The sequence below is a fragment of the Diabrotica virgifera genome, chromosome 1, assembly GCF_917563875.1.
Source record: "Diabrotica virgifera virgifera chromosome 1, PGI_DIABVI_V3a".
Taxonomy (NCBI): Eukaryota; Metazoa; Arthropoda; class Insecta; order Coleoptera; family Chrysomelidae; genus Diabrotica; species Diabrotica virgifera.
The window spans coordinates 237890047-237915796 of record NC_065443.1 but is presented as its reverse complement, the minus strand read 5'-3'; the positions used below and the strand labels follow the sequence as shown (position 1 = coordinate 237915796).

At 32.7% G+C, this 25750-nt stretch overlaps 2 protein-coding genes and 1 long non-coding RNA gene across 7 annotated transcripts in view; all 3 read right to left on the bottom strand.

The window, feature by feature from the left end:
* The window catches only part of LOC114328169 (juvenile hormone esterase), a 256507-nt gene that overhangs the window by 186500 nt on the left and 44257 nt on the right, over positions 1-25750 (bottom strand). The window contains exon 9 of one of the 5 annotated variants that reach the window (XM_050648174.1): positions 2508-2646. The exons of the other annotated variants lie outside the window; for them this stretch is intronic. Coding sequence (XP_050504131.1) covers positions 2508-2646 — 139 coding nt within the window. The remainder of the gene's footprint in view (positions 1-2507; positions 2647-25750) is intronic. 5 annotated transcript variants of the gene reach the window in all.
* On the bottom strand, positions 8716-11048 carry LOC126883036 (uncharacterized). The gene is made up of 3 exons (XR_007697466.1): positions 11006-11048; positions 10332-10471; positions 8716-8930 (listed from the first exon to the last, which is right to left on the bottom strand). It is a non-coding gene; the product is annotated as an uncharacterized LOC126883036 (long non-coding RNA).
* LOC126883020 (uncharacterized) lies at positions 13167-19940 on the bottom strand. The gene is made up of 7 exons (XM_050648196.1): positions 19657-19940; positions 16464-16862; positions 16355-16399; positions 16034-16111; positions 15538-15782; positions 15174-15333; positions 13167-13315 (listed from the first exon to the last, which is right to left on the bottom strand). The coding sequence occupies exons 2-7, from the start codon at positions 16846-16848 to the stop codon at positions 13176-13178; spliced, it is 1053 nt and encodes a 350-aa protein (XP_050504153.1). The 5' UTR covers positions 16849-16862; positions 19657-19940; the 3' UTR covers positions 13167-13175.

Genomic DNA, 25750 nt, shown 5'->3' with positions numbered 1-25750 from the left:
CCATTTTCTAAGAGTGCCCCGCTAAATGTTACAATTAGAAAAATCTGTATAGAATACAATATAAATATAAGGTTAGTTTAAAAATAAACCTATATTAGACACAATCTATAAACTTAATTTAGAAATTAACTTTAAGCCAGTTTGTAATCCCCGTAAAAATTAAAATTATTGATTTTTAATTCTCGCACTATTTTAGATTTATTTTAATAAGTCCGACTCTGCACTGCGAAAAGAAATCAAGTCTGTTTGACCCATCAAAACTTGAATTTCTTATCAGTGTTTTTATTTTATTTATATTGTTCGAATAATTATTGGCATCTAAAATACCTGTTTACAGTAAATAATGGAGAGATCTTACTTTTTCGATGCTTTGGACGATTTACTTTCACTCACTAGTGCACTTGTACTTTTATTTACACACTGTGTTAACTTGGCGATTTATCTATTCGTAATTCCAACGGAAATTGGATTATTCACGGAACAGACGTTTATCAACCTCACAATTTGCCTACCAGGATTTTGCATAAATATTTGGCTAAATATATCTACATAATATTATAATGTTCTACTTTATTCGAGCAATTTTTATTTCTAGCAATTTTCATGTCGAGCAATTCGTTTTCCAGAATAATTGATTTGGAGCAATTGATTTAGAGCAATTGCATGCGAGCAATTGACCTAGAATCGCCCTCAACAGCGACTGCTATAGATCGACGATATCCAACTTCTTTTGGCCTAAATTATATAATATGAACACCACATTATACGGCTTCAATATAGTGTCGCGTAATACAAAACTGACAAACTAACGCAACATTAAAAATTCTGCACGAGCGATTTCAGGGCATGGTCACCTCACATGGGGGAGCTGAGAACAAATTTAGCCTAATACATACGTGGGTGCTCCGGTGAGTACTTAGCCTCTCCACCCGATGGTGAAACTACTGCAAGATAAATCTACTAAATACATTCTTGTAGATGGCTCGTAGTTTTGTTTTGAACGCAAGTGGAATCAAGCTTTTCTGGGGATTTTAGAAAAATGAATAAAGCTATCGACTGATGATTCGATTTTTGTTTTTGGAAGGGAAATCGCGCAGTGAAATCAACAGCGCTTGAGTGTTGTGAAGGGGAATCTTCTCTTTCGATGGCGACCGAGAAAAATTGTTTTATCGAGTTTCAGCCTAGGCATAGTTGTGAGTCAGTTTATGACATGCTGAAGGTGAAAAAAAATCACGGTCACCTTTTGTCATACTGTTGACAGAGTAAGCGAGATAGTTGAGACAGTAGGCATCTTACAAGATCGCGCGCGTCATGTCCTGCATGAAATTTTTGGCATTAAAAGGCTGTCGACGCAATGGGTGCCACGTTGTCGCACTCAGGCCAACAAGCGCCACCATGAGACTACTTTTGAGGAATATCTGAAACTTATAAGCGTAATATAAGCATAACCGTTGACGAACGTTGGATCCACCGATACTCATCAGAAACCAAGGAACAGTCGATACAGTGGACCCCACCAGTGGACTTTCTTATCGATCGGACAGGTGAGCACCACCGTTTTCTGGAATTCTCAAAGCATGATCTAGTATATCAGTTTTCTGGATAAGGACAAAACGGTAAGTGGGTTTTACTATGCCGCATTATTGATTCGTTTTGACGCCGAACGAGCAAAAAATATTGCAGAAAATACAGACCCAATTGGGTAAGAAAAAGTGCTCTACCGTCATGACAACGCTGTTCGATTTGGGCCGCGAACTGCTTTTCCATGTTCCATCCACCGTATTCTCCAGAGTCAGCCCTGTTGGACTTTTTTGTTTCCACACTTGAAAAAGTCACTGACCGGGCAGAAATTTACATCGAATGATGAGTTCATCGCAGCCATGGGAGCCTACTTTTCAGACCTAGAGAAAACGTATTTTATTTTTCAGAGGGTTAAAGAAGTTGCGCCAAATGCATCGAGCTAAAAGTCAAGTTCAGAAAAAATAAATTACAACTTTTCCAAAATGTTCATGCTTCTTTGGAGGGTAAGTAATTATCGGACTGCCTTAGTATGCCAGAGTTATGGAAAATTGGACATATCGGATACGCACCATCCAGCGAAGCCGCAGTGGACATTTGATGATATTAATATATTCCGTACACAATGGTATTACGAGCAGAGACATGTTAAGGATAGACCGGGCTAGTCATATGCCACTCAATGCATCGAGGTGTAACGCCGACATAGGATTGAGTGGTCTAGCCATCTTTGTCTGTCACATGCGCGGGATCGTTTGGTGAAAAGAGATAGATAGACCACCGATCGACTTTTTCCATGTTGTTTCGGCGTTACGTTTTTTTTTGGGTATGCCTTGTCTACGCTTAATATGTCAATGATTACGAGGCAATTTATAAAAATTTCGGCAATATCTCATACACCAAATATAGAGATAGGACGAGCTTAATTAGGGACTCCATATTTTATAAATAACATAGAAATATTTAAACATCTATATTTTTAAGGTTACCTGGTACTATAAGATCTGGACTAACACTTCCTCCCAATTCTCCTTTGTACGAAAATTGGTACAAATAATAAGGAATTGTGTCGGCTGCAAGTTCTACTTGTTTTCCAGTGGGTGTAGAAAAGTCATTATCACTGGCCCACTATAAAATAAAAGAAATAAGGTTAGAAAGCTTACATTAACATATTATTATAAATGTTTATAATAAACTACTTCCTTTTAGCTTTGCTACACTAAACTCGGCTTTGGAAAAGAAAAATAGTCGAAATTACTATGCAATTTGAAATAAAGTAAAACAGTAGCATTATCCTATAAAGGAGCTCTTCAACCTTTGCCTCTTAATAACAGTCAGATCAGTACCGTTGATTCTGTAAAATTTCTTGGTATTTTTTTAGACAGCAACCTCAAATGGTCCCTTCATATCGATTCGTTAAGTAAGAAACTCGCCTCAGCTTGCTATGCAATAAGATCTGTCTCAAGGGAACTCAAATTAGCATCTTCTAAAATAACATATTTTTCGTTGTTCGAATCTCATCTTCGATATGGTCTTCTTTTTGGGGTTCTATTCTAGTACAGCTGCTTAATTTGATGTCATTTTTAGATTGCAAAAAAGACAATAAGATATCTGTTTGGCCTCAGAAGATCTACACATTGCAGAAGTTACTTCAGAGGTCACGAAATTTTAACACTCCATCTTTATATATTCTAGAAACGGTTTGTTTAATTCGTAAACACCTTCATGTCTTTACATCAAGGCCCAATCATCATTACTCCACCAGAAATTCAATCTTTGATATTTATTTACCGATTCCATCCACTGAGTTAGTAAAGAAACCTAAATTATATTCCGCAAAGAAACTGTACAATCATCTTCCGTTACAACTTAAATCTGCAACATCTTTCCCTAAGTTCCGTAAAATGACAAAAGCCTATTTATCCAAAAGACCATATTATTCAATAGAAGAATTTTTCAATGAATAACTAAGTAAAATTGGGTTTCATACGCAGTAGCATAAATTTGTCAGTTCCTTATGTTGTACCTATTTTATTTTACTAGTTGTATGTTCAATTTGCAATTTATATAAATTTTGCAATAAATTGTTTTTGTCTTGGTTTTTAAATCTTATACTGTACATTATTGACGATTTATCTAATTTTAGTAAATTGTAGTTGTTATTTGTTGTTTATATTATGTTTCTCTTTTGACTGTATGTAAGCTTTGTCCATAAAATTGTAAAAATTTTCAGTGGCAATAAAGCATATTTCTATTCTATTCTATTCTAAATAAAATAAAGTGTAGAATAGAGACGAAGGGAGGAAGAAAAATAGAATAGAGCACCGGCCAAGTGAGCTCGAAAAAAAGAGACTAAAAAGAAGGGGGGATTCGAGAGCCAGAAAAAGGATAAAATTAAAACAGATTTCTTTCTGAAATAATTTGGGCGTGAATGAAGGAGAGCTGGAAGAATAAAACAGAAATTAGATAAATAAAACCAGACAGAGATCCTGAAGAAACTAAAATGGAGGGCGCCAGTCTTACTCTTCAGCAAATTAACAAATATATAGATTAACTAAACTTTCCTTACATAAAATTTATGTTGTTTCATCCTCAACCAATTACCCTTCGAAGTGAAACTGGAAAGAGATATGTAGTAATAAGCAAGAACGAATTTTACTAAATTATTTATTAAAATTTTCACAAATATAGTACAATTTACAAAAGAAAATATACAATGTTAAAATGTGATATATATTATAGTTGGTAAATAATTGAAAATAAAAAGTTATAGTGAGATTTGATGGTCTAAAAATAGAATAACCTATAAATTTTTATGTTTGTACTGTTCATTGAAATATAAATAAACCCAAAAATAACATACAGGAGAATTTGAAATATATATTTTACCGCTCTTTGACTAGAAGCAATAGAAAATCCTGGATAAAGGCTTCCTGAAGACTTCAGTTGGCTGATATTCACATCAGCGATCACCACACCGTGGTAGAGACGAAGTTAAATGGTACGTGACCCATAAATTCACGTACGATAGAAGGAGACGTCTAACCATAGACCATTTATGATGAGAATGATGGATGGAGAAAATCTTAGCATCCAAAGTAAACCTATTTACTATAAGGAAACGGAAAGTTTCCAGGTACGGAGAAAAGCCAACAACAACCACAACCAAAAACCATAAGACCAAAATCCAAAATCCAAAACTCCAAAACCAAAACCCTTGTACAATGGATATTCTCACAAACGACTGCTTGCCACAACAGAAAAATTAAGACAAATTGGATATTAGTGGTCTTTCTAAATAACGAACTTGCCACGTTTTACAAAAACTTAAACGATGTATAGAGGTGGAAACTGATGTATTTTTGTAGAGGCTTTGTAACTGTAACAGCTTGAATTTACTGAATATACATATCATCAGTGGCGTTACAGCTCTTTATGAGCCAAAGCCTCCTTATGAACAATCCTCCATTCGCCCCTGTCTCTGGCAACTCTTCTTCAATCTCTAATTCCAATAGATTTTAACCTTTTAACTGCCAACGTTCCCAATTTGGGAACACCTATTAAAACATTTTTTTAGGATTGTTTATGCAATTATTTTTGTAAATCGCACTACATAATGTTTTGTAAAGGTAAGGGGCTTGCTAGTTTATCAAAAAATTTTACTTAGATTTGGGTTCATTTTCTTAAAAAAAAAAGTAAAAGGCACAAAAATTCAATTTTTTGATTCGTTTTACGGTTTTTGCCATCAAGTCAGCAAAAATTACTCTATTGCTATTATTTTTTCAAGCAAGGTAGCCAATTGACTACCTTAGTAAGTAGTTTATACTGCGCTTGAATTCTTTCATTACTTTTTGAAAAAAATTGTCGGAATTAGCCATGTCCCAAAATGGGAATGTTGGCATCATTGAATACCTAATATACCCTAATAAATTATAATGTCGTTTCTGTTAGCTCGTAAATTTTCAAGGGCAATAACGATTAGTGCAATCGCCTTTCAAGTGATAATAAGAATTTAGGAATAACAAACAGTCGATAGAGCTATTCAAGAAGAACACATGTGTACGGGATGCTTTGGAAGATGTGGAAACTCATTATCCTCTAACATTGATGTTGTAATACTTCCTCCCATTTCAGGAGACGGAGATATTTTTAGTGACGAGGACACTCTTGAGGACCAGATTTTGGACGTGGTTGACATGCTAATAGAGGTTCCTGGAGAGGTAGAAATTCATGATGGTGATGCCGAATCAGATGACGAAGAAGAATCAGTTTGAAGTCAAGCATCACAAAAATGGAGGAAATCTGAAAAAGTGGCAATCCAGCAAGAAGCCCAAGATCCACCTAAAGTAGGAGCCGAGCATATGGGTAAAACGGAGTTTAAAATATTCTCTTTGTTTTTTAGTCCAGAATTTATTAGTTTTATACGTAATCAAAGCGAAACTTACGCTCGAAGGAATCAAAATTTTCAAAATTTTACAGTTTCTGATGAAGATATTCGTCAGTTTATTGGCTTGCTCCTGATTAGCGGATATCATCATCTACTCGACGAAAATGACTACTGGTCAACGGCAGATGACATGCAGGCTCCAAACCTTGCAAAAACAATGAGCCGTGAAAAATTAAGAATAATAAAAAGATATCTTCACGTTTGTGATAACTCTAATTCAGCTCACTCAAAAGTAGCTAAAGTTTGACCACTTTTCAAAAAATTAATATTCAGCAGTTTGGAGTTTTTCATAAACATGTAAGCATTGATGAATCAATGTTTCCATATCATGGCCATCACTCAGCTAAAATTATGTTAGAAATTCTGCAAAATAAGAACAGCCATTTTGTATATTTCGATAATTTTTTTACCAGCTACTACCTTCTGAAATCTTTATCCGAAAACGGTATACGGGCTTGTGGTACAGTTCGAGAAAATAGGATCAACAAATGTCCTTTAGTTTCATCCTCAACCATCAAAAAACAAGATCGAGGGACCTATGATTACAAATCAGATAGCGATGTTATTTGCGTCAAATGGAATGACAATTATCCTGTAATAGTCGCAAGTAATCACTTTCTAGTAACCCTGTTCAAAATTCCACCAGAAGAGTGAAGTCTGAACATAAAAAGATGTAACTCAACCAAATTTGATAAGACAATATAACATTGGAATGGGTGGGGTTGACCTTTTTGAACGTTTAGCTGTTTCTTATCGTCCCCGACTTAGATAAAAAAAGAGTGTGTGTACTTGTGTACGCACGTAAGAAGTTATACTTCTTTGTCGTCATAAAAAACAGTTTTTTTATATACCTCATACAAAATCGGTAATATTTGCTATAAGATGGTTATATTCTAGGGTTTAGATCATTCAGAACTTTCTATAACTTTTCTTTCATAAAATTAATAACAAAAGTTATCATAATTGAAATAACAGAAAATAATGTTGATTATATATGTTGAGAAAAATTTTTAATTTCTTTTTCAATTAGAAGGATGTAATTCCATATTAGAATATAGTTCTATTTCCAATTAACTGTTCATAATAACAATGTTCAATATTGTAAAAATAAAGCTACTTTTCTCTTGAGTGACATTCATATTTTTTTGACATACCCTGTGTAATACCCATAAAAATTTACTATCTGATGGTTGAATCAGAGATTCTAGATATTGCAGAACCTTTTATGTAGAACAACTATTTTTCGTAAAATGAATAATAAAAAAGTTTTCCATATTATGGTTCCAACTTACAGGGACATACTGTATATTATGACAAAAATATTTTTAAATCTGTAGGCATATCAAAAGTGTAAACTCAACCTTAATTTAACAAGAGTTATAGTCGGTTCGCTAAACTCACGACACAACTGGCTAGTGTTTTTAGTAGATATTTTTTTTGTTTTTGGCCAATTTTGTGAAAATTGGCAAAATTACTAACTATTTAGTAATTATTTTCTTGTCAATTTTACAAAATTGGCAAAATTACTTACTAAATTCACTAGACATTTGTAGTAACACTGGTAGTACTCATTATTTTCTTTTAAAATATCATACAATATACAGGGTGTAACAAAAATACAGGTCATAAATTAAATCACATATTCTGCGACCAAAAATAGTTCGACTGAACCTAACTTACCTTAGTACAAATGTTCACATAAAAATAGTTACAGCCCTTTGAAGTTACAAAATAAAAATGGATTTTTTCGAATATATCGAAAAGTGTTTGTGGTTTCTTATTGAAAACGGATATGTGGCATCCTTATGACAGGAATATCTTAAAATAAAATTATAGTGAAATTTGTGCACACCATAAAAATTTTATGGGGGTTTTGTTCCCTTAAACCCCCCCAAACTTTTGTGTACGTTCCAATTAAATTATCATTGTGGCACCATTAGTTAATAACAATATTTCTAAAACTATTTTGCCTCTTAGTACTTTTTCGAAAAGCTAGTTTTTGTCGAGATATTTTGAATATTTGTCAAATCCACCATATATTTGTATACTGTTACGTACTGGTAATAATACGAAAAATTATTTATAAATAATTACAGTTTGAGGTATATTTTGAACCGTATTAGAAAAGAAGCCACATCTCGATAAAAGATGCCTTATCGGAAAAATACTAAGAGGCAAAAAGTTTCAAAAACACTCTGTTTAACTAATGTAACCGCAATAATAGTTTAGTTGTAACGTACAGAAACATTTGGGAGGTTTAAAGGCACAAAACCCCCATAAAATTTTTACGTAAACATATTAAAAAAGAAGCCGCATCTCGATTGAAAATGATTTATCGAAAAATTACTAAGAGGCAAAAAACTTTTAAAAACATTGTGTTTAACTAATGGCACCACAATAAGAATTTAATTGGAACATACATAAAAGTTTGGGGGGTTTAAGGGAACAAAACCCCCATAATATTTTTATGGGGTGCACAAATTTCACTATAATTTCTTTTAAAGATGTACCTACCATAACAATGCCACATGTCACTTTTCATTAAAAAATCTCTAATAGTTTTCGATATATCGGAAAAAATCGATTTTCATTTTGTAACTTCAAAGGGCTGTAACTTTTTTTGTGTGCCTATTTGTACTAAGGTAAGTTAGGTTCAATCGAACTATTTTTGGTCCCAGAATATGTGGTTTAATTTATGACCTTATTTTTGTTACAGCCTGTATTATTTACAAAAGTATATACAAATCCGGTATAATATCCCTACTTTATAGCATTTTCAATATCTTCCGTAAGTCCAAACGGTGAGCTTAAATTTTTTTTCCAATGCATCCAACTTTCTTTGAAGCGAAGCTGAATTGTTCAAATATAAAAAAAACTCTCCTGCAGTGTTGTCCGTATGAGATGATATGCCAGTCTCTAATGCATCATTGTCCTCTATGTTTACTTTTAGATTTATCTGTATAGCCTACAAAAAAAAATTAATCCAATTTAAATTTTAGATCACAACTACAACTGATATGAATAACATTGTAACTCCACTTATAATGTTTTTCAACTATTGCTTAAATGATATCTACAAAGGACAACTTTCATTTTGATCTAAAAACTTTTATCCTATCTTATGTACCTTAATATAAAGTTTTTTAATAAAATAACCTCATTGTAAGTGCAAATTTTGAATCACTCAGTGGAAAAGCTTTGTAACCAATGTTACAATACTATAAATTTCTATTATTGATGAATATTTTTATAAACACATTGTAACATCTATATAATTTACGAGTGAACTAACTTCCACTGTTATATCTGATGTTCACAGTGGATTACATGTTCAAGAAGCATCAACAGCGAAAACCCCTTCCTGCATCAAAGGCATTAGTTTATTATTAGATACGTCTGCTAAGTAAAAATTCCCAAAGAAGAAAAATCTTGGAAAGGAGAGACAAAGAGATCCAAGTGTTTTCAAAATTAATATTTTGAAGAAACTGAGGAACTCTGACCAAGAATACACTAGAAAAACTGTAAAATTAACGTAAATGAGAGAATCGGGACCTCGATGTAACGATAAATGTAACGTTAAATGTAAATCGAAATTATATAAAAAAAGAATGACTCAATTCATTTAATAATTTTTGGGCAATAGCTGATCATTATAAACAGAGTGATTTATGTAGAGTTTGTAGAGCATACTTATGCAGATATAGTCCGTCCGCTATAACTTTTCCCATACGGTACGAATCATTTTCAATCAAACTAAATCAAAACATAAATTGAAACGAACGTCGATGTGTATATACATTTTGTATACTGTATACTATATACTACACACATCGGCATACGTTTCACTTTCTGTTTTGACTTAATTTGATTGAAAATGAATCGCACCGCATGGGAAAAGTTATAGCGGACGGACTATTCTCAACCAATAGTGAAAAGTTAAATGAGTCCACATAAAACTGGTAAATATGAATATAATTTGCAGTTAGCAGAACACTGACACCAAGTGTGTAAGAAACATTTTTGATACTTTACCAGATAATATATGGTTAACTACGCTATTCAAAAAAAGTGGCATTGCAGCTCGACTTAAATCAGAACCATTAATGCTAACAACAATGTGATACATGAAAGCGAAAAGCTGAGGAAAAGTTATAAAATATGGATTAAGCAAATTGTAGCTGGAGCATCACATGAGCTAATGGTTTATTGCATATAAGGAGACAGTCTGTTACCAACGCACTGTACTTAGCTGAGGATATTTTTTAACAAAATATCAAAATATTAAATTATTCTTCATTATTTATTTTTTAGTTGTTATATCCACTTGAAAAAGCATAAGATAAATGTGTTTATTGGTTTTACTCACTCTCAATTTACTTCTTTCTTTTCCAATCTCCTCGTTCTTTCAACATCATGTTACCTACGCACTTTTTTGAGGCTTGCGTACCATTTCCTGTGATGGAACTTGATCAGGATGATTTTCGTCCTCTAAATAAGCTGGTTCGTCTAAAATTAATAGATTTATGTAAAATATTGTTATGTGAATGTATGAGATAGCCACTTTACACGATGCAAGTAATTGCGCAATTTCTTGCAGCAATTGCAATTGCATCGTGGCACACGAGAATTGCACAGAAAAGGTGCAATTACTTGCTGCAAGAAGTTGCAGCTAAATAGAACATGTTCATGCAATTCTTTCTGCAATTGTTATATATAACACATATTATAATTTTCTCAATAATCTAACATTTTTAATCTAATATCTGATAAGTCTACTCAAAAAATCACATTTAATTTATAAAAACAAACATAACCTAAAATTTATGGTTAGGTCAAAGTTTCTGTCTATTTCATATCAGCTTCTGTAATTACTTGTACCCTGTAATCATTTTATTGCAGAAATCTAGTTTCAAGTTGCAACTGATTGCAGAAGTTTTTGCTGCAAGAACTTGTGCTATAAATTTCGCAATTACTTGCAATGTGTAAAGTGGCTCAAATGTAGGAACAAAATTTGTTTTAACTTATTTTCAAAACACTTACCTGTAATCATTGACAGTAATAAAAGACTCCAAGTACTGGATCCTCGGAGTCTTTAGTTTTGAATAAGTGAGATCGTAAAATCGTCCCGGTTGATTGATGTTTATCCACAGTTCTCTAGTGTAGAGAATCTCTACACTACCTCTACGAGCCAATAGGTTTTTATCAGTAATTTTGCGATTGAAAATCGCACTCACACACTTTGGGCTTCCACAATGACATGCAACAAGCATGTTAATAAGTCCAAAAATATAATATGAAAACTATTTAAAAAGGCAGTATAACAATCACTCTATATTTATCAATCAACGACATAACCAAACCACAGCCCACAGCTGCGCTACAGCTGCCATATTGGATAATTTTTGACATGTCATTTGAACATCCAATCAGAACAAAGCTATAATGCGCGTATGCGCCTGGCCGATGCGTATGAGCCTGGTTTCAACATATAAAAATTCACCCTCAACGCGCGTAAAGAAGTATAACTTCAAAAAATGGTGGTGGAACTTGTTTGCTCATGGATTGAATTTGGCGGTTGTGGCAGCTTTTCGCTTTTTTCAACATGAGAATGCAAATATAACACACCTTGAGTTTCGCAGAAACGTTGCTCTAGCCCTTGTAAAAGCAGGTTCAGGTCAAAGAAAAAGAAAAGGCGGTCCATCTGCCCCTGTTCTAAGCGACATAAAATTTGACGGGATGAATCACATTCCCGAAGGCACTAACCAAGGGCGTTGTGTTGTGTACTATAAAAATACTAGACTTTTTTCAAACAGTTAAGTATTTTATTTTTAGAAAATACATAATACCTTACATGCGAACGTTCCCAAAATGGGAACAACATGATAAAGACAAAATACAGCAGCAATATGTTTTTTTTACTTCAAAATCTATTAAAATATGTCAAAATCAATAGACCTTTTACATATTATCTGTTTATTCCAAATATTTCGTATAGCCGCCATTAAAAGGTTTTAAATCAGTTTCTATGTTGTCTTGGTACCTAAGTCTCGGTCTTCCTCTTGCTCGTTGTCCTATTGGCCCTCTTCGGTAAAAAACTTTTCTGACTATGGCATCTTCCTCTCGCCTGATTACATGACCTATCCATCTAAGGCGTGCTACCTTAATGAATTGAACAACGTCATATTCTCCCAAATTTCTGTACAACTCAAAGTTGTAACGCCTGCGCCACAAACCTTGTTCTTTTATGCCACCATATTATATGTGTCTTAGATTTTTTCGCTCAAAACGTTTGAGCAGTTCTTGGTCATTCTGAGTAAGTGATCCAGTTTCTGAGCCATATGTTAGCACTGGTCTTATTAGTGTTTTGTAGACAGTCAATTTAATTTTTCTAGGTATTTTTGAGACCATCTATTTTCTTAAGCCATAGTCCCAGATAGCAAAATGTGATTCATAGGACATTCATAGAATGTCCTAAAAGAATAATGGAATATTCAGTGAATGTCCCCTAGATATATATATTCTTATAGAATATTCCTAGGACCAGCGTTTTGTTCAGTCCTAGCGATATCCGACGGATATCTCTGGAGAATATTCCACTAATATCCCAGATATTCTATGAATATCATATAAACGTTCCGCATTCAAAGAATATCTTCAAGTGATATTCCACGCATATTTCAGATATTACCGGGATATCCTAAAGACATTCAAACAGGTACATTCGGGGAAGCACTCCAAGGAAATATACCATGAATATTGCAGATATTCCTTGAATGATCCATGAATATCCAGGCTCGCACATTCAAGGGGCAATGCTTTCGGGAATATCCTAGATATTCCTTAAATATTCTCTGGGCTTTCCAAGTAACATATTTAAAGAATATTCGCATGCACATTTTGCACTGCAGTAATATTTTATGTAAATTAGGCCGAGTGCACACAGATAAAGCAAAAACATAATTAATAACAAAACTTTTGAGTAATGGTATTAGAAGCGGTTTTTTCTTCTCGATTAATAGGACACACATTGGTAAAGCAAAACGTTGTAGGTTGTATTGCTTCACCAATGTGTACTCGCTCTATTAACCAAGAAAGAAAAACTGCGCTGAACATTTTCTATAATTGCGTTTGCTGTATCAGTATGCACGCGACCTTTGCACAATTTGGGGAAATATATGAATGAGAATATTAAAATATTAACTAATATTAATTAACTCTTTATTTCCAAATTAAAATTAATTGTGTGTTCTTCGTTTTTCTTCATCCTCTCTTTGGCTTTTGCCAGCCATTTGCTTATGGCTACTTCGACTTCCTTAGATGTACAATCTATATGTAGTTTCAATATAGATTCTAAAAAAAATATTTATTTTAGTTTTCATATTTGGATTATCTATACAGGGTGCGGCAGATAAACCATTGGTTAGAAAGATCTCGAGAATTAAAAGGCACTGAAAACTAAGAATTGGAATGTAGGGATTTTCAAGGGTGAACTATTTAGTACAAATCAGCATCCTTTTGCTACTTCCGGTTACACCGGAAGTTGGTTATAACTTTGTTTTTTTTTAATGGGACATCTTGAATTTTATGGCATTTTTAGATTGTCCTTTAGGAGCTGATTTCACTGATCTATCACATTTAAGTCCAAAGGTGAATAGTTCCGAAGATATAGGGTGTTAAAAATCGATATTTTTAAATTTTAGGAATTTTTTGTTTTAAAAGTATTGATTATTGGTCAGAACGGATTACATTTTCCTATCCTAACTTTTTATTTACTATACATTGACATTTAATTGAAACAAATACAGGGTAGTCGAGAATTCCGAATTTTTGACCATCCTGTATTTGTTTTAATTAAATGGCAATGGATAGTAAATAAAAAGTTAAGATAGGAACATGTAAGCTATTTTGAACAATAATCAAAATACTGATAAAACAAAAAATTCCTAGAATTTAAAATTATTGATTTTTATCACCCTATGATCAAAATCGGAAATACTGTAGCTGTTTTGTAGTAGGTACATGACAGGCTATTTTTGACTACCTATTCCATGAACTTTTATTTGCCAATTTTATATGTAGTAGGGCCATAATACTACATAAAATTGATAAAAGTTTATACATTATTTCCGATTTTAACTTGATACAGTTTACCCAAATAAGCCGGTCATAGTGTATTGGAACTTTCTTATGCAGGGTGCATAAGAAACATACATATCAATGCAGGGTACATATCAATTTTGAGTTTTCAGTGATCTTTAATTCTCGAGATCTTTTTAACCGGCCGTTTACCTGCGGCACCCTGCATAAGAAAGTTCCAATACACTATGACCGGCTTATTTGGGTAAACTGTATCAAGTTAAAATCGGAAATAATGTATAAACTTTTATCAATTTTATGTAGTATTATGGCCCTACTACATATAAAATTGCCAAATAAAAGTTCATGGAAGAGGTAGTCAAAAATAGCCTGTCATGTACTACAAAACAGCTACAGTATTTCCGATTTTGACTTGATACATCAATTTTAACTCACCAACATTTCTATCTATCTATCTCACGCTTTCAATTGTAGTAGGTTGAAGAACTTTCATTAGAATATTTAATTATTTTGACTAAATCTTTATATACAGGGAAACATATTTCAAGTTCTATGTAGAAACAATCAATGACAAGTATTATTTTAAGAAAATTGCTGCCTTCTGGTAACTCTAAATTTAGCCTGCTCCTTTAATATTCGCTGTGAGTTCTATTTAAAATAAATACTGAGGAATTATTATTTAATTCATTTACTGGGAATCGGTCAGGAATATAAAAAAATTCTTTTGTTTCTGTACGTTTCGGTTTATTTTAATTTAAACCATTTTCAACAGTTTGTCCATCTCATAGAGGTTAGTCGTTAGTGGTTTCGTGTGTCAAATATATTTATATTTATTTATTTATATTTGACACACGAAACCACTAACGACTATATATAACCTCTCTGAGGTGACAAACTGTTGAAAAGGGTTTAAATTAAAATAAACCGAAACGTACAGAAACAACAGAATTTTTTTATATTCCTGACCGATTCCCAGTAAATGAATTAAATAAAATTTGACGGTCATAAAACAAACTTATAATACTGAGGAATATTATTTTTGATAAACTTGTTTAATAATCTGATTTATTTCTACACAAAACTGTCAAATTTTAACAAAATATATACTCACTTATTACGGCAGTGCAAATTAGAGTCTTATTAAAGGGATTTTTCCCCTTATGACCTTGAAAACTGTAGATAACTGCTAATTGATCATTGAAGATTTTTTTCAAGCATCTCCTGACACTTTCCTTGTAATCAAAACCTCCCACCTGACGCATGTAAATAACCTGCAGACAGTCACTTATTAGATTTCTAACTGTAGTCTAACAATTTTTATTTGAGTGTGATTCATTGTTGAGAATGCGCTTGAATCTCCTTTTGATATAGATACAGATGAATCGTACTCAAATAAAAATTGTCAGAATATAAACATTGAATATTTTCAATACAAAGTCTCAGAAAAATTTTAAAAATATAAGAATATCACTCACAAAGTTGTCTAGATTTGTAGCATTTTCTAGTAGCTTTTCAACGTCTCCTAGTTCTTCTAAGGTGGATAGAGGTAATTTCTTATGAACTTCATCATCAGTTATATCTGTACTTTTTTGTTGCCCTCTGATTATAGTGGACAATTCATCCACTTTTCTGTCAATTTCACTAAGTTTTTGTTCTTGTAATTCTAACGTTCTTTTTATTCTTATTAAATATGAAATTGCAGTTTCTTGAGCATTGGCATCTAAAACAAAAATCAAAATTATTGACCAAATAGCAACTACATAGGTGCTTTCACTGTAGTATTGAGCCGTACTTTTTGTTAACAATTCATATTGTTTTCACGCAAACCATCAATTTTTTTAATTGTTAAAAAATCAGTTTGACATCTGTAAAGTTGATTTACAGCCAATACATAAACTGAAATTAGTACTTAAGCACAATGTGAATGGTCTTTAATTTTAGAAATTCAATAACAATTAGAAAATAACTTACTTGTTGGTGTGGGTTTGGAAGTTTCTTGCACGGTTTTTACTTCCTGTTTGTTTTCTAATCCAATATTTGGATGAGTTCCTAAAAGATCATAGTTATAAATAAAGCTTATGTAAAAATACACATTAAAGAATGTGCCACAGCACTTGAATTTGTACTCCAATCTGTCGAACGGTACGTTTGTCAGTTCACTTGCTTTGGTGGTAGATATATGCAAGTGACTATAACACTATGAGTTCATATCATATATTATATTTACAGTACAGCAAGTTAAAATGAATCATCACCTCATAAAACTTATTTTATTATTAAAAATGTGCTCACTTGATTTAGATGGGGTACACTTTTCATGTTGTTCTTTCTTAGACTCTGCAATAAAATAGAATTACAAAATTAAAATTTATAATAACACCTTTTTAATTTTACAACTTACTAGGAAATGAATGTTCAAAAACCAGATCTGACCCATCTGAGTCCTGCTCACTACTACTGCTCGCTATTTTCCTTGGTTTAGGAGGTCTCTTTTGTGGTAACACAGTTTCTTTATCTGATTTGTAATTCTGGCTATTGCACGCTTTACTAGCTCTAATGTGAGCTTTGTTAAACAGTACAAATTCTGTCTGGCTTTCTAACACTGCCTCATGTATTGGCCATTCCTCTAAGGGGTCATATTCTTCAATAATAAAGTTGGATAACTCCTTCTCAGTATGATCGTCCACGGGAGGAAATTTACAAAGTTTGTTTGCTTTGTCATACCACTTAGCTGGTACTGCCTCAATTGTTTCACTTTCTGGAAATCTCAAAACAACCCAAGGCATTTCTTCAACAAATTCTTTGTAGGTTTCCAGTGTTCCATAAAAAAAGATATGTAACTTATTAAAATATTGTAGAATTTTATGATTTTATGTGCAATAAGATTGCTTCCTGATAATAATTCAGTAGTGCTCTTCAATAAATAAGGTAATAAAAATAATAAAAACAATAAAATACAGGCTGCATATACCCAAAATAACCATAGGTGCAGTTTTAATTTTTTTAATATCAGCCTAACATGCATGCATATCTCCACTTTTTTTATTTCACAAATACAGAAGCTACAAATATAACAACTCTTTCTTGATAATAAAAAATAAACCAACTTTAAGGTTGATCTTACTATAATGACGAACATTTCTTCACCATTTTTTAACAATTTTTTGTAATTTCTTTTTTATGTAATTGAGAGTTAGTTGGTGTAAAAGGTTTACGTATAATAATTTATTCTAATTTTAACTACGAGCCTATACTGAATCAATATATATGATGGAACTCTTTTAAATAACTGGAACTGGGACTATTTAAAAGTAATTTTAAAAGAAAATTAAAAAGTATTTAAAAAATGGTCAAGGAACATTTCTCAGTAGGGTAAGATCAACCTTAATAAATACCGAATCACCATGCAGGAAGCATCTTAATTGTTACATATATTACTATTCAGTGCAGTAGAGGTGCAACTACAAATTTGTTATTGTAAGGCATTCTACAGCATTTTAATGCTATATCTGATATTGGCCAATATTTTAAAGTACTTAAATTTTCTACTAAAAATATATCCAAGTTTGATGAATTACAAGGAATGTTAAAAAAGTCAGATTTACTCTGATATTCTGAACCTATTACTACATTCTGATGTAATCTAGGGCAATATACAATATTTTTTATTTCAATAATTGACTTATCTTTTAGGATGCAACAAGAATCTTTTAAAGAAAGAGATAATGCAAATTTCTCAAAGCATATTTTTTTAAATTCAGGCCCTGTAGTATCGTCTATTAAAACACCCCCTACATATTCTCTTTCTAAACAAAATTGGAAAGGAATTTCCTTATTTCTATTTTGTGGAGTAAATTGAATTTTATTAGTGTTTAGTTCATAATTACGCCGAATAATTTGCTGAAGAGGTTTGTCATGCTATCTAACCTGCTTAAGTAAACTCTGCAAAAAATTTTCACTAGAAAAATTACTGAAATTCTCTAATGAACCAAATTTTCGACAGTCATCAGCTAAATGCAGCAGATTATGAAAATTGTGTGACATTATTTGTTTACCATATAACCTCTGAACGGTTTCGACAAATTTTCTTAATAAAGCCTCTGCATAATCTATTACATCTACATTGTTGCTATCTGTCAAACTTAATAATAAATGTATTGAAACGGAAAGCATTAAAAAATTTTGATATTTTTGCTTTTCTATTATATCTTTCAAAACAACTGGACCTGTGTAAATTAAAAACTGTCTATATTCAGTAGCTTTCCAGCGTTTTGATTCTTTTAAAGTTCGAGGTTGACGAGAAAATTCTGATGGAATATAACCAGACATTTCCACCAACTTTGCAGATATATTTTCAATTTGTCTACTGGATAGTTTATGTGGAGGTCGCCCGTTACACCAAATTCCACAAACAATTTTTTTTACAACTCCTAATGCAATTAGGTGCATGTAGTCTAATGGTATATCAGTTATTAGATTTATGTTTTTAATTTCACTTAGAATGGTAGTCCCTGTATGATGATCTGAATCATCCTGCTTACTAAAATTATCATGTGTTCTTTTAATAAAATTCAAATCTGTAAAACACACTCTATCACTTATATATTCCCCTTCCTGAGTACATTTTGTACATGAACTGTAGCCGGAATGTCCTTTAATTTTTAGTATCGAAGCCTTTGCAACTGCATCAAATAAAAACATACTAATTTTAAATGCATAGGATTGTCCAAACACCACAACTCCATTTTGAATTAAATTATTTGCCTCATCCACAAATTCAGACAAAAAATTGTTAAAATCATGAGGTTTTTCATATCCGTGATAAATCCCTATCAAAAATACTGGACTGTTTAAACTACATTTATTATTTATTCCCAAAATCGGATAAACTTGACTAGCTGAGCTTTTTGACAATGGTAGGCCATCAATATTTATACCTATTTCTATACAATCTCGAGCTGTGGGTTTCATATTAAACTTTTTATAATGATTTTCTAAACCTTGTTCTATACCAACATGACAGTAATGACCGGGAGTTACATTTCTCATAATAGTACACTTTGGAGTGTATAAGAAGGTTCTTGGATCATGAGGTAATTGAGAGAGATTATTACTTTCTTCTGAGGAAAAGGATCTTAAAATATCTAACAAAGCTCTGAGTGATGAATGGGGTACACTATATGAAACGGCCCAGTCTCGCAATTTATTGAACCCTGTTGAATTCCTTGGTTTAATAAAAAATGTAGTATCAGAGTTTAAAATCTGGTTTGGAACAGTTTCTAAATTATGAATTGTTTCATTACTGGACATTACTGTATCTAAATCACTCTCCTCACTACTTAAATTAATTATTGGATCACCCATACATTCATCGGAAATATCAGATTGTGAGGCTACATTAATAAACTCATTAGAAGATCCTTGATCATAGTTAGTTTTTACTGTGGTTTTACTTTCACGTGTTCCCGCATTTTCCTTAACATAGTTTAGAACTTGAACTATTTCCCTATTTGTTCTTAGATAAAAATTACGGTTTCGTTTTAACATAGTATGCTTTCGTGGCATTTTATAAAGTAACTTAAAATTGTACTTACATTAATATCCACAAAATTTTGGCCGATGCTTGTTTAAAAAGTCGCCTATTGCTACTTGCTTGCTTTGCTTGCCGAGAATGGAGAATGCCGATGCCACAAGCCGATGCCGCCAAAATGATCATGGAACAATGGTGTTACATCAAAGAATACACCATGGAGTGATTATAGATACTTGATTTGTTCTCTTGTTTATGTTTTGACGTGATTAAAACAAAGCTACAACTATTAAACTTGCTTCTTTTTCATAAACATCATTATACACTTGTGCTATTCCATTGCATTGAACAAAAACAAAAGTTTGACAGCAGACAGCACGACCGTCAATTCTTCTTCGGTTTTTCACTATGTACACATGGCCCTTTACTATTTAGCTTTTTAGAAATGTCTTAAAAGAATATTCTGGGGATCTGCTCCCAAAGAATATTCCTCGAGAGATATTCTAAGGATGTGCTACTGAAGAATATTCATCGAGAAATATTCTTAGAATTTACCCATAGTATTGTTCTATGGATATTCTGTTGGGAATATTCACAGAATATTCGTCCAAGATATATATATTCGGCCGATATTCCTGGAATATTCGGAATATTTATATTCTTTTCAGGACATTGAGAGAATGTCCCAGGAATATTGCATGCTATCTGGGGTAGCACTTATTGGATGTCTATTAAGCCAGATCATCCATTTCATAAGTCCATATTTGGAATAGCTTCATATTTTTTGCTAATTTTTTGCTAATTTATTACCACAAAAACAAATTTTTTGCTCCACCCCTAACCGAGAAACAATGGTTGATGTAGCTTAATATTATGTCACATCATCGATAGCCATATCTCGCGAACCTAAAGAGCTAGAAAATCGTACGACGCGGCATATTTTTTTGCTAATTTATTGCTGTCGATCTGCATATGCAACATACCCCAAAACCACCCCTGCTTCCCTTACAGCTAAACAACACCCCCAAAAAACAACGAAAAATCTTGAAAAATGATTTTTGTGATATAGTTGACGGTTGATATTTAATTGCTAATTTTTTGCTGTCATTAGCCGTAAAAAACAAATTTTTTGCTCCACACCTAACCGAGAAACAATGGTTGATGTAGCTTAATATTATGTCACATCATCGATAGCCATATCTCGCGAACCTAAAGAGCTAGAAAATCGTACGACGCGGCATATTTTTTTGCTAATTTATTGCTGTCGATCTGCATATGCAACATACCCCAAAACCACCCCTGCTTCCCTTACAGCTAAACAACACCCCCAAAAAACAACGAAAAATCCTAAAAAATGATTCTCATGATATGGTTGACAGTTGATGTTCAATAACAAATTTTTTTCTATGATAAGTTCTATCGATCCGAAGCTTATTTTAAATGTTTTTTAATGATACTTATGCACGTATTATAAAAATTGAGTTATCCATCGCATTTTTTCGGTATGTCAAAAAAAAAGTGTTTCATTTTTTGTTTATTACATTTTCTGTTATATCTCGAAAACTGCTCGATGGATTTTAATGATCCTCATCTCTTTTTATTTTGTTAAACGTGCAAAAATATGAATTTTTCATTTTACCATATCAATGTATATCGAACCATATCTCCGAGATTTATCGATCGATTTTTGACTATTATTAAATATAAGTCATTTCGATACCACTCCGGCTACACTCATAAAAAAAGTAGTTACCGATCTTAGAAAAAGCGTTCTTGAACGAAGAAAGGCTGTTTTCTACAGCAAAGAGTAAAATAAACTATAGCCAAGAACTTATTCTTCATAAGAATGTATTGAAAAAAAATTCTTGGTTGTAATTTATTTTACTCTTGGCTCTAGAAAACAGCCTTTCTTCGTTCAAGAACGCTTTTTCTAAGATCGGTAACTACTTTTTTTATGAGTGTAGCCGGAGTGGTATCGAAGTGACTTATATTTAATAATAGTCAAAAATCGATCAATAAATCTCGGAGATATGGTTCGATATACATTGATATGGTAAAATGAAAAATTCATATTTTTGCACGTTTAACAAAATAAAAAGATGAGGATCATTAAAATCCATCGAGCAGTTTTCGAGATACATATAACAGAAAATGTAATAAACAAAAAATGAAACACTTTTTTTTTGACATACCGAAAAAATGCGATGGATAACTCAATTTTTATAATACGTGCATAAGTATCATTAAAAAACATTTAAAATAAGCTTTGGATCGATAGAACTTATCATAGAAAAAAATTTGTTATTGAACATCAACTGTCAACCATATCATGAGAATCATTTTTTAGGATTTTTCGTTGTTTTTTGGGGGTGTTGTTTAGCTGTAAGGGAAGCAGGGGTGGTTTTGGGGTATGTTGCATATGCAGATCGACAGCAATAAATTAGCAAAAAAATATGCCGCGTCGTACGATTTTCTAGCTCTTTAGGTTCGCGAGATATGGCTATCGATGATGTGACATAATATTAAGCTACATCAACCATTGTTTCTCGGTTAGGGGTGGAGCAAAAATTTGTTTTTTACGGCTAATGACAGCAAAAAATTAGCAATTAAATATCAACCGTCAACTATATCACAAAAATCATTTTTCAAGATTTTTCGTTGTTTTTTGGGGGTGTTGTTTAGCTGTAAGGGAAGCAGGGGTGGTTTTGGGGTATGTTGCATATGCAGATCGACAGCAATAAATTAGCAAAAAAATATGCCGCGTCGTACGATTTTCTAGCTCTTTAGGTTCGCGAGATATGGCTATCGATGATGTGACATAATATTAAGCTACATCAACCATTGTTTCTCGGTTAGGGGTGGAGCAAAAAATTTGTTTTTTACGGCTAATGACAGCAAAAAATTAGCAATTAAATATCAACCGTCAACTATATCACAAAAATCATTTTTCAAGATTTTTCGTTGTTTTTTGGGGGTGTTGTTTAGCTGTAAGGGAAGCAGGGGTGGTTTTGGGGTATGTTGCATATGCAGATCGACAGCAATAAATTAGCAAAAAAATATGCCGCGTCGTACGATTTTCTAGCTCTTTAGGTTCGCGAGATATGGCTATCGATGATGTGACATAATATTAAGCTACATCAACCATTGTTTCTCGGTTAGGGGTGGAGCAAAAAATTTGTTTTTTACGGCTAATGACAGCAAAAAATTAGCAATTAAATATCAACCGTCAACTATATCACAAAAATCATTTTTCAAGATTTTTCGTTGTTTTTTGGGGGTGTTGTTTAGCTGTAAGGGAAGCAGGGGTGGTTTTGGGGTATGTTGCATATGCAGATCGACAGCAATAAATTAGCAAAAAAATATGCCGCGTCGTACGATTTTCTAGCTCTTTAGGTTCGCGAGATATGGCTATCGATGGTGTGACATAATATTAAGCTACATCAACCATTGTTTCTCGGTTAGGGGTGGAGCAAAAAATTTGTTTTTTACGGCTAATGACAGCAAAAAATTAGCAATTAAATATCAACCGTCAACTATATCACAAAAATCATTTTTCAAGATTTTTCGTTGTTTTTTGTGGGTGTTGTTTAGCTGTAAGGGAAGCAGGGGTGGTTTTGGGGTATGTTGCATATGCAGATCGACAGCAATAAATTAGCAAAAAAATATGCCGCGTCGTACGATTTTCTAGCTCTTTAGGTTCGCGAGATATGGCTATCGATGATGTGACATAATATTAAGCTACATCAACCATTGTTTCTCGGTTAGGGGTGGAGCAAAAAATTTGTTTTTTACGGCTAATGACAGCAAAAAATTAGCAATTAAATATCAACCGTCAACTATATCACAAAAATCATTTTTCAAGATTTTTCTTTGTTTTTTGGGGGTGTTGCTTAGCTGTAAGGGAAGCAGGGGTGGTTTTGGGGTATGTTGCATATGCAGATCGACAGCAATAAATTAGCAAAAAAATATGCCGCGTCGTACGATTTTCTAGCTCTTTAGGTTCGCGAGATATGGCTATCGATGATGTGACATAATATTAAGCTACATCAACCATTGTTTCTCGGTTAGGGGTGGAGCAAAAAATTTGTTTTTTACGGCTAATGACAGCAAAAAATTAGCAATTAAATATCAACCGTCAACTATATCACAAAAATCATTTTTCAAGATTTTTCGTTGTTTTTTGGGGGTGTTGTTTAGCTGTAAGGGAAGCAGGGGTGGTTTTGGGGTATGTTGCATATGCAGATCGACAGCAATAAATTAGCAAAAAAATATGCCGCGTCGTACGATTTTCTAGCTCTTTAGGTTCGCGAGATATGGCTATCGATGATGTGACATAATATTAAGCTACATCAACCATTGTTTCTCGGTTAGGGGTGGAGCAAAAAATTTGTTTTTGTGGTAATAAATTAGCAAAAAATTAGCAAAAAAATATGAAACTATTCCAAATATGGACTTATGAAATGGATGATCTGGCTTAATAGACATACTTATTGGCGAGCGCTATTCTTCTTTTAATTTCTTCACTGACATTGTTATCTTTAGTTAGCAGCGAGCCTAAGTATATGAAGGGTCGACACCTTCCAGTTCCAGGTCGTCAATTATTATTCTTTTAGGTGTCGGGTTGCTTGATCTAGTGCAACACATGTATTTGGTCTTTTGAGCATTTATATTTAGCCCCATTCTCTGTGCACATGCTCTTAACGACCGAAATGCTTCAGTCAGAGATTCTTTAGATCTGGATACGGCAATAAATTAAAATAAATTGTAAAATGAAAAATTCATTTTTATTTCGTTTCAAAATTTTGATTTCTTATCCCGAAATCTTCACAAAAATGCCTGAAATAAAATTATGTACAATTGATGTAATCCATGGAATAGTCCAGTCGGGTTAGACGAATAACAGGCCTAACCTTGCATTAGGAGCTGCCCCAAACTTTATTTTTCTAATCTTTAGGGAGGGTCAATATTAGTAAAAATTTAAAATCTCGACTGAATTCCACTGTTGCGTTAGCCGCCATCTTGATTTTAAACGAGAACCATTTTTGCTCAATATCTCCGCCATTTTCAATTTTTTGACAAAAAGTGTAGAATCTGAAATTGTTGAAAATGCGATTTTCTATAATTTCATTAATTATAATTTTTTTCGTGCGGCCGATCTTTTGCGAGATATGAGGGGAAAATTGTGAGAGTTGGAGCATAATTATTGAATTATTGAATTATCTGGTTTAAAAGTGGTGAAGTTTTGGTGAAAAGTGTAGAAACTGAAATTGTTGAAAATGTGATTTTCTATAATTTCATTAATTATAATTTTTTTCGTGCGGCCGATATTTTCCGCGTTATGAGGGGAAAATAGTGAGAGTTGGAGCATAATTATTGAATTATTGAATTATCTGGTTTATTATTAGTTTTACAACAACTATGTACCTATACAAAAATAAAGAGAATTAAATTTTACACAATTTTAATCTCTTTAATTTTTTGCTAAAATTAATATTTAAGGTAGTACGTATGCGGTAATGACGCGAGCGTAAGACCGGATTGATTTTATAGCAATTGTTTTTGTTCGATATCTACGCAATTTTCAACTAAAATTGTTCAAAATAAAATTTCCTACAATTTCTTTTTAACAAGTTTTTTCATGCGGTTGATATTTTCCGAGTTACATGGGAAAATAGTAAAAAGTGGTGAGGGAAGCATAATTATTGAATTGAATTTTGTTTCCGAGCTGCCTTAAATTTTATAATTCTATCCTTTAGCAGAGATCAATAGTAGTGTAAATTTAAAATCTCGACTGAATTCCGCGGTTGCATTAGCCGCCATATTGATTTAAAATGAGAACTGTTGTTGCTTAATATCTCCGCCATTTTCAACTTTTTAACCTAAATGGTGGGAAAGAAAATTGTTAGAAATGCAATTTGCTACAATTTCTTTGGCACAATTTTTTATACGATCAATATTCTCCGAGTTAAGGGGGAACATAATGGAAGAGGAGGGGAAGCATAATTATTGAATTGTCTCATTTATTATTAACTTTACGACATAATTGTACATAAACAAAAATAAAGATAATTATATTTTATACAATTTTTGAAACTTCCAATGAAACATCAACCAAACTAAGTATATAAAAGACATAAAAAGACATTATAAATTCACTT

Excerpts from the sequence above, each read along its gene's own strand:
- LOC126883020 (XM_050648196.1), bottom strand. The coding sequence starts at position 16,848 with ATGCCTTGGGTTGTTTTGAGATTTCCAGAAAGTGAAACAATTGAGGCA. Across the intron at positions 16,400-16,463 it reads TTTTGAACATTCATTTCCTA|AGTCTAAGAAAGAACAACAT; the intron begins GTAAGTTGTAAA and ends ATTTTATTGCAG. Across the intron at positions 13,316-15,173 it reads AATTTGCACTGCCGTAATAA|AATCTATATTGAAACTACAT; the intron begins GTGAGTATATAT and ends TATTTTTTTTAG.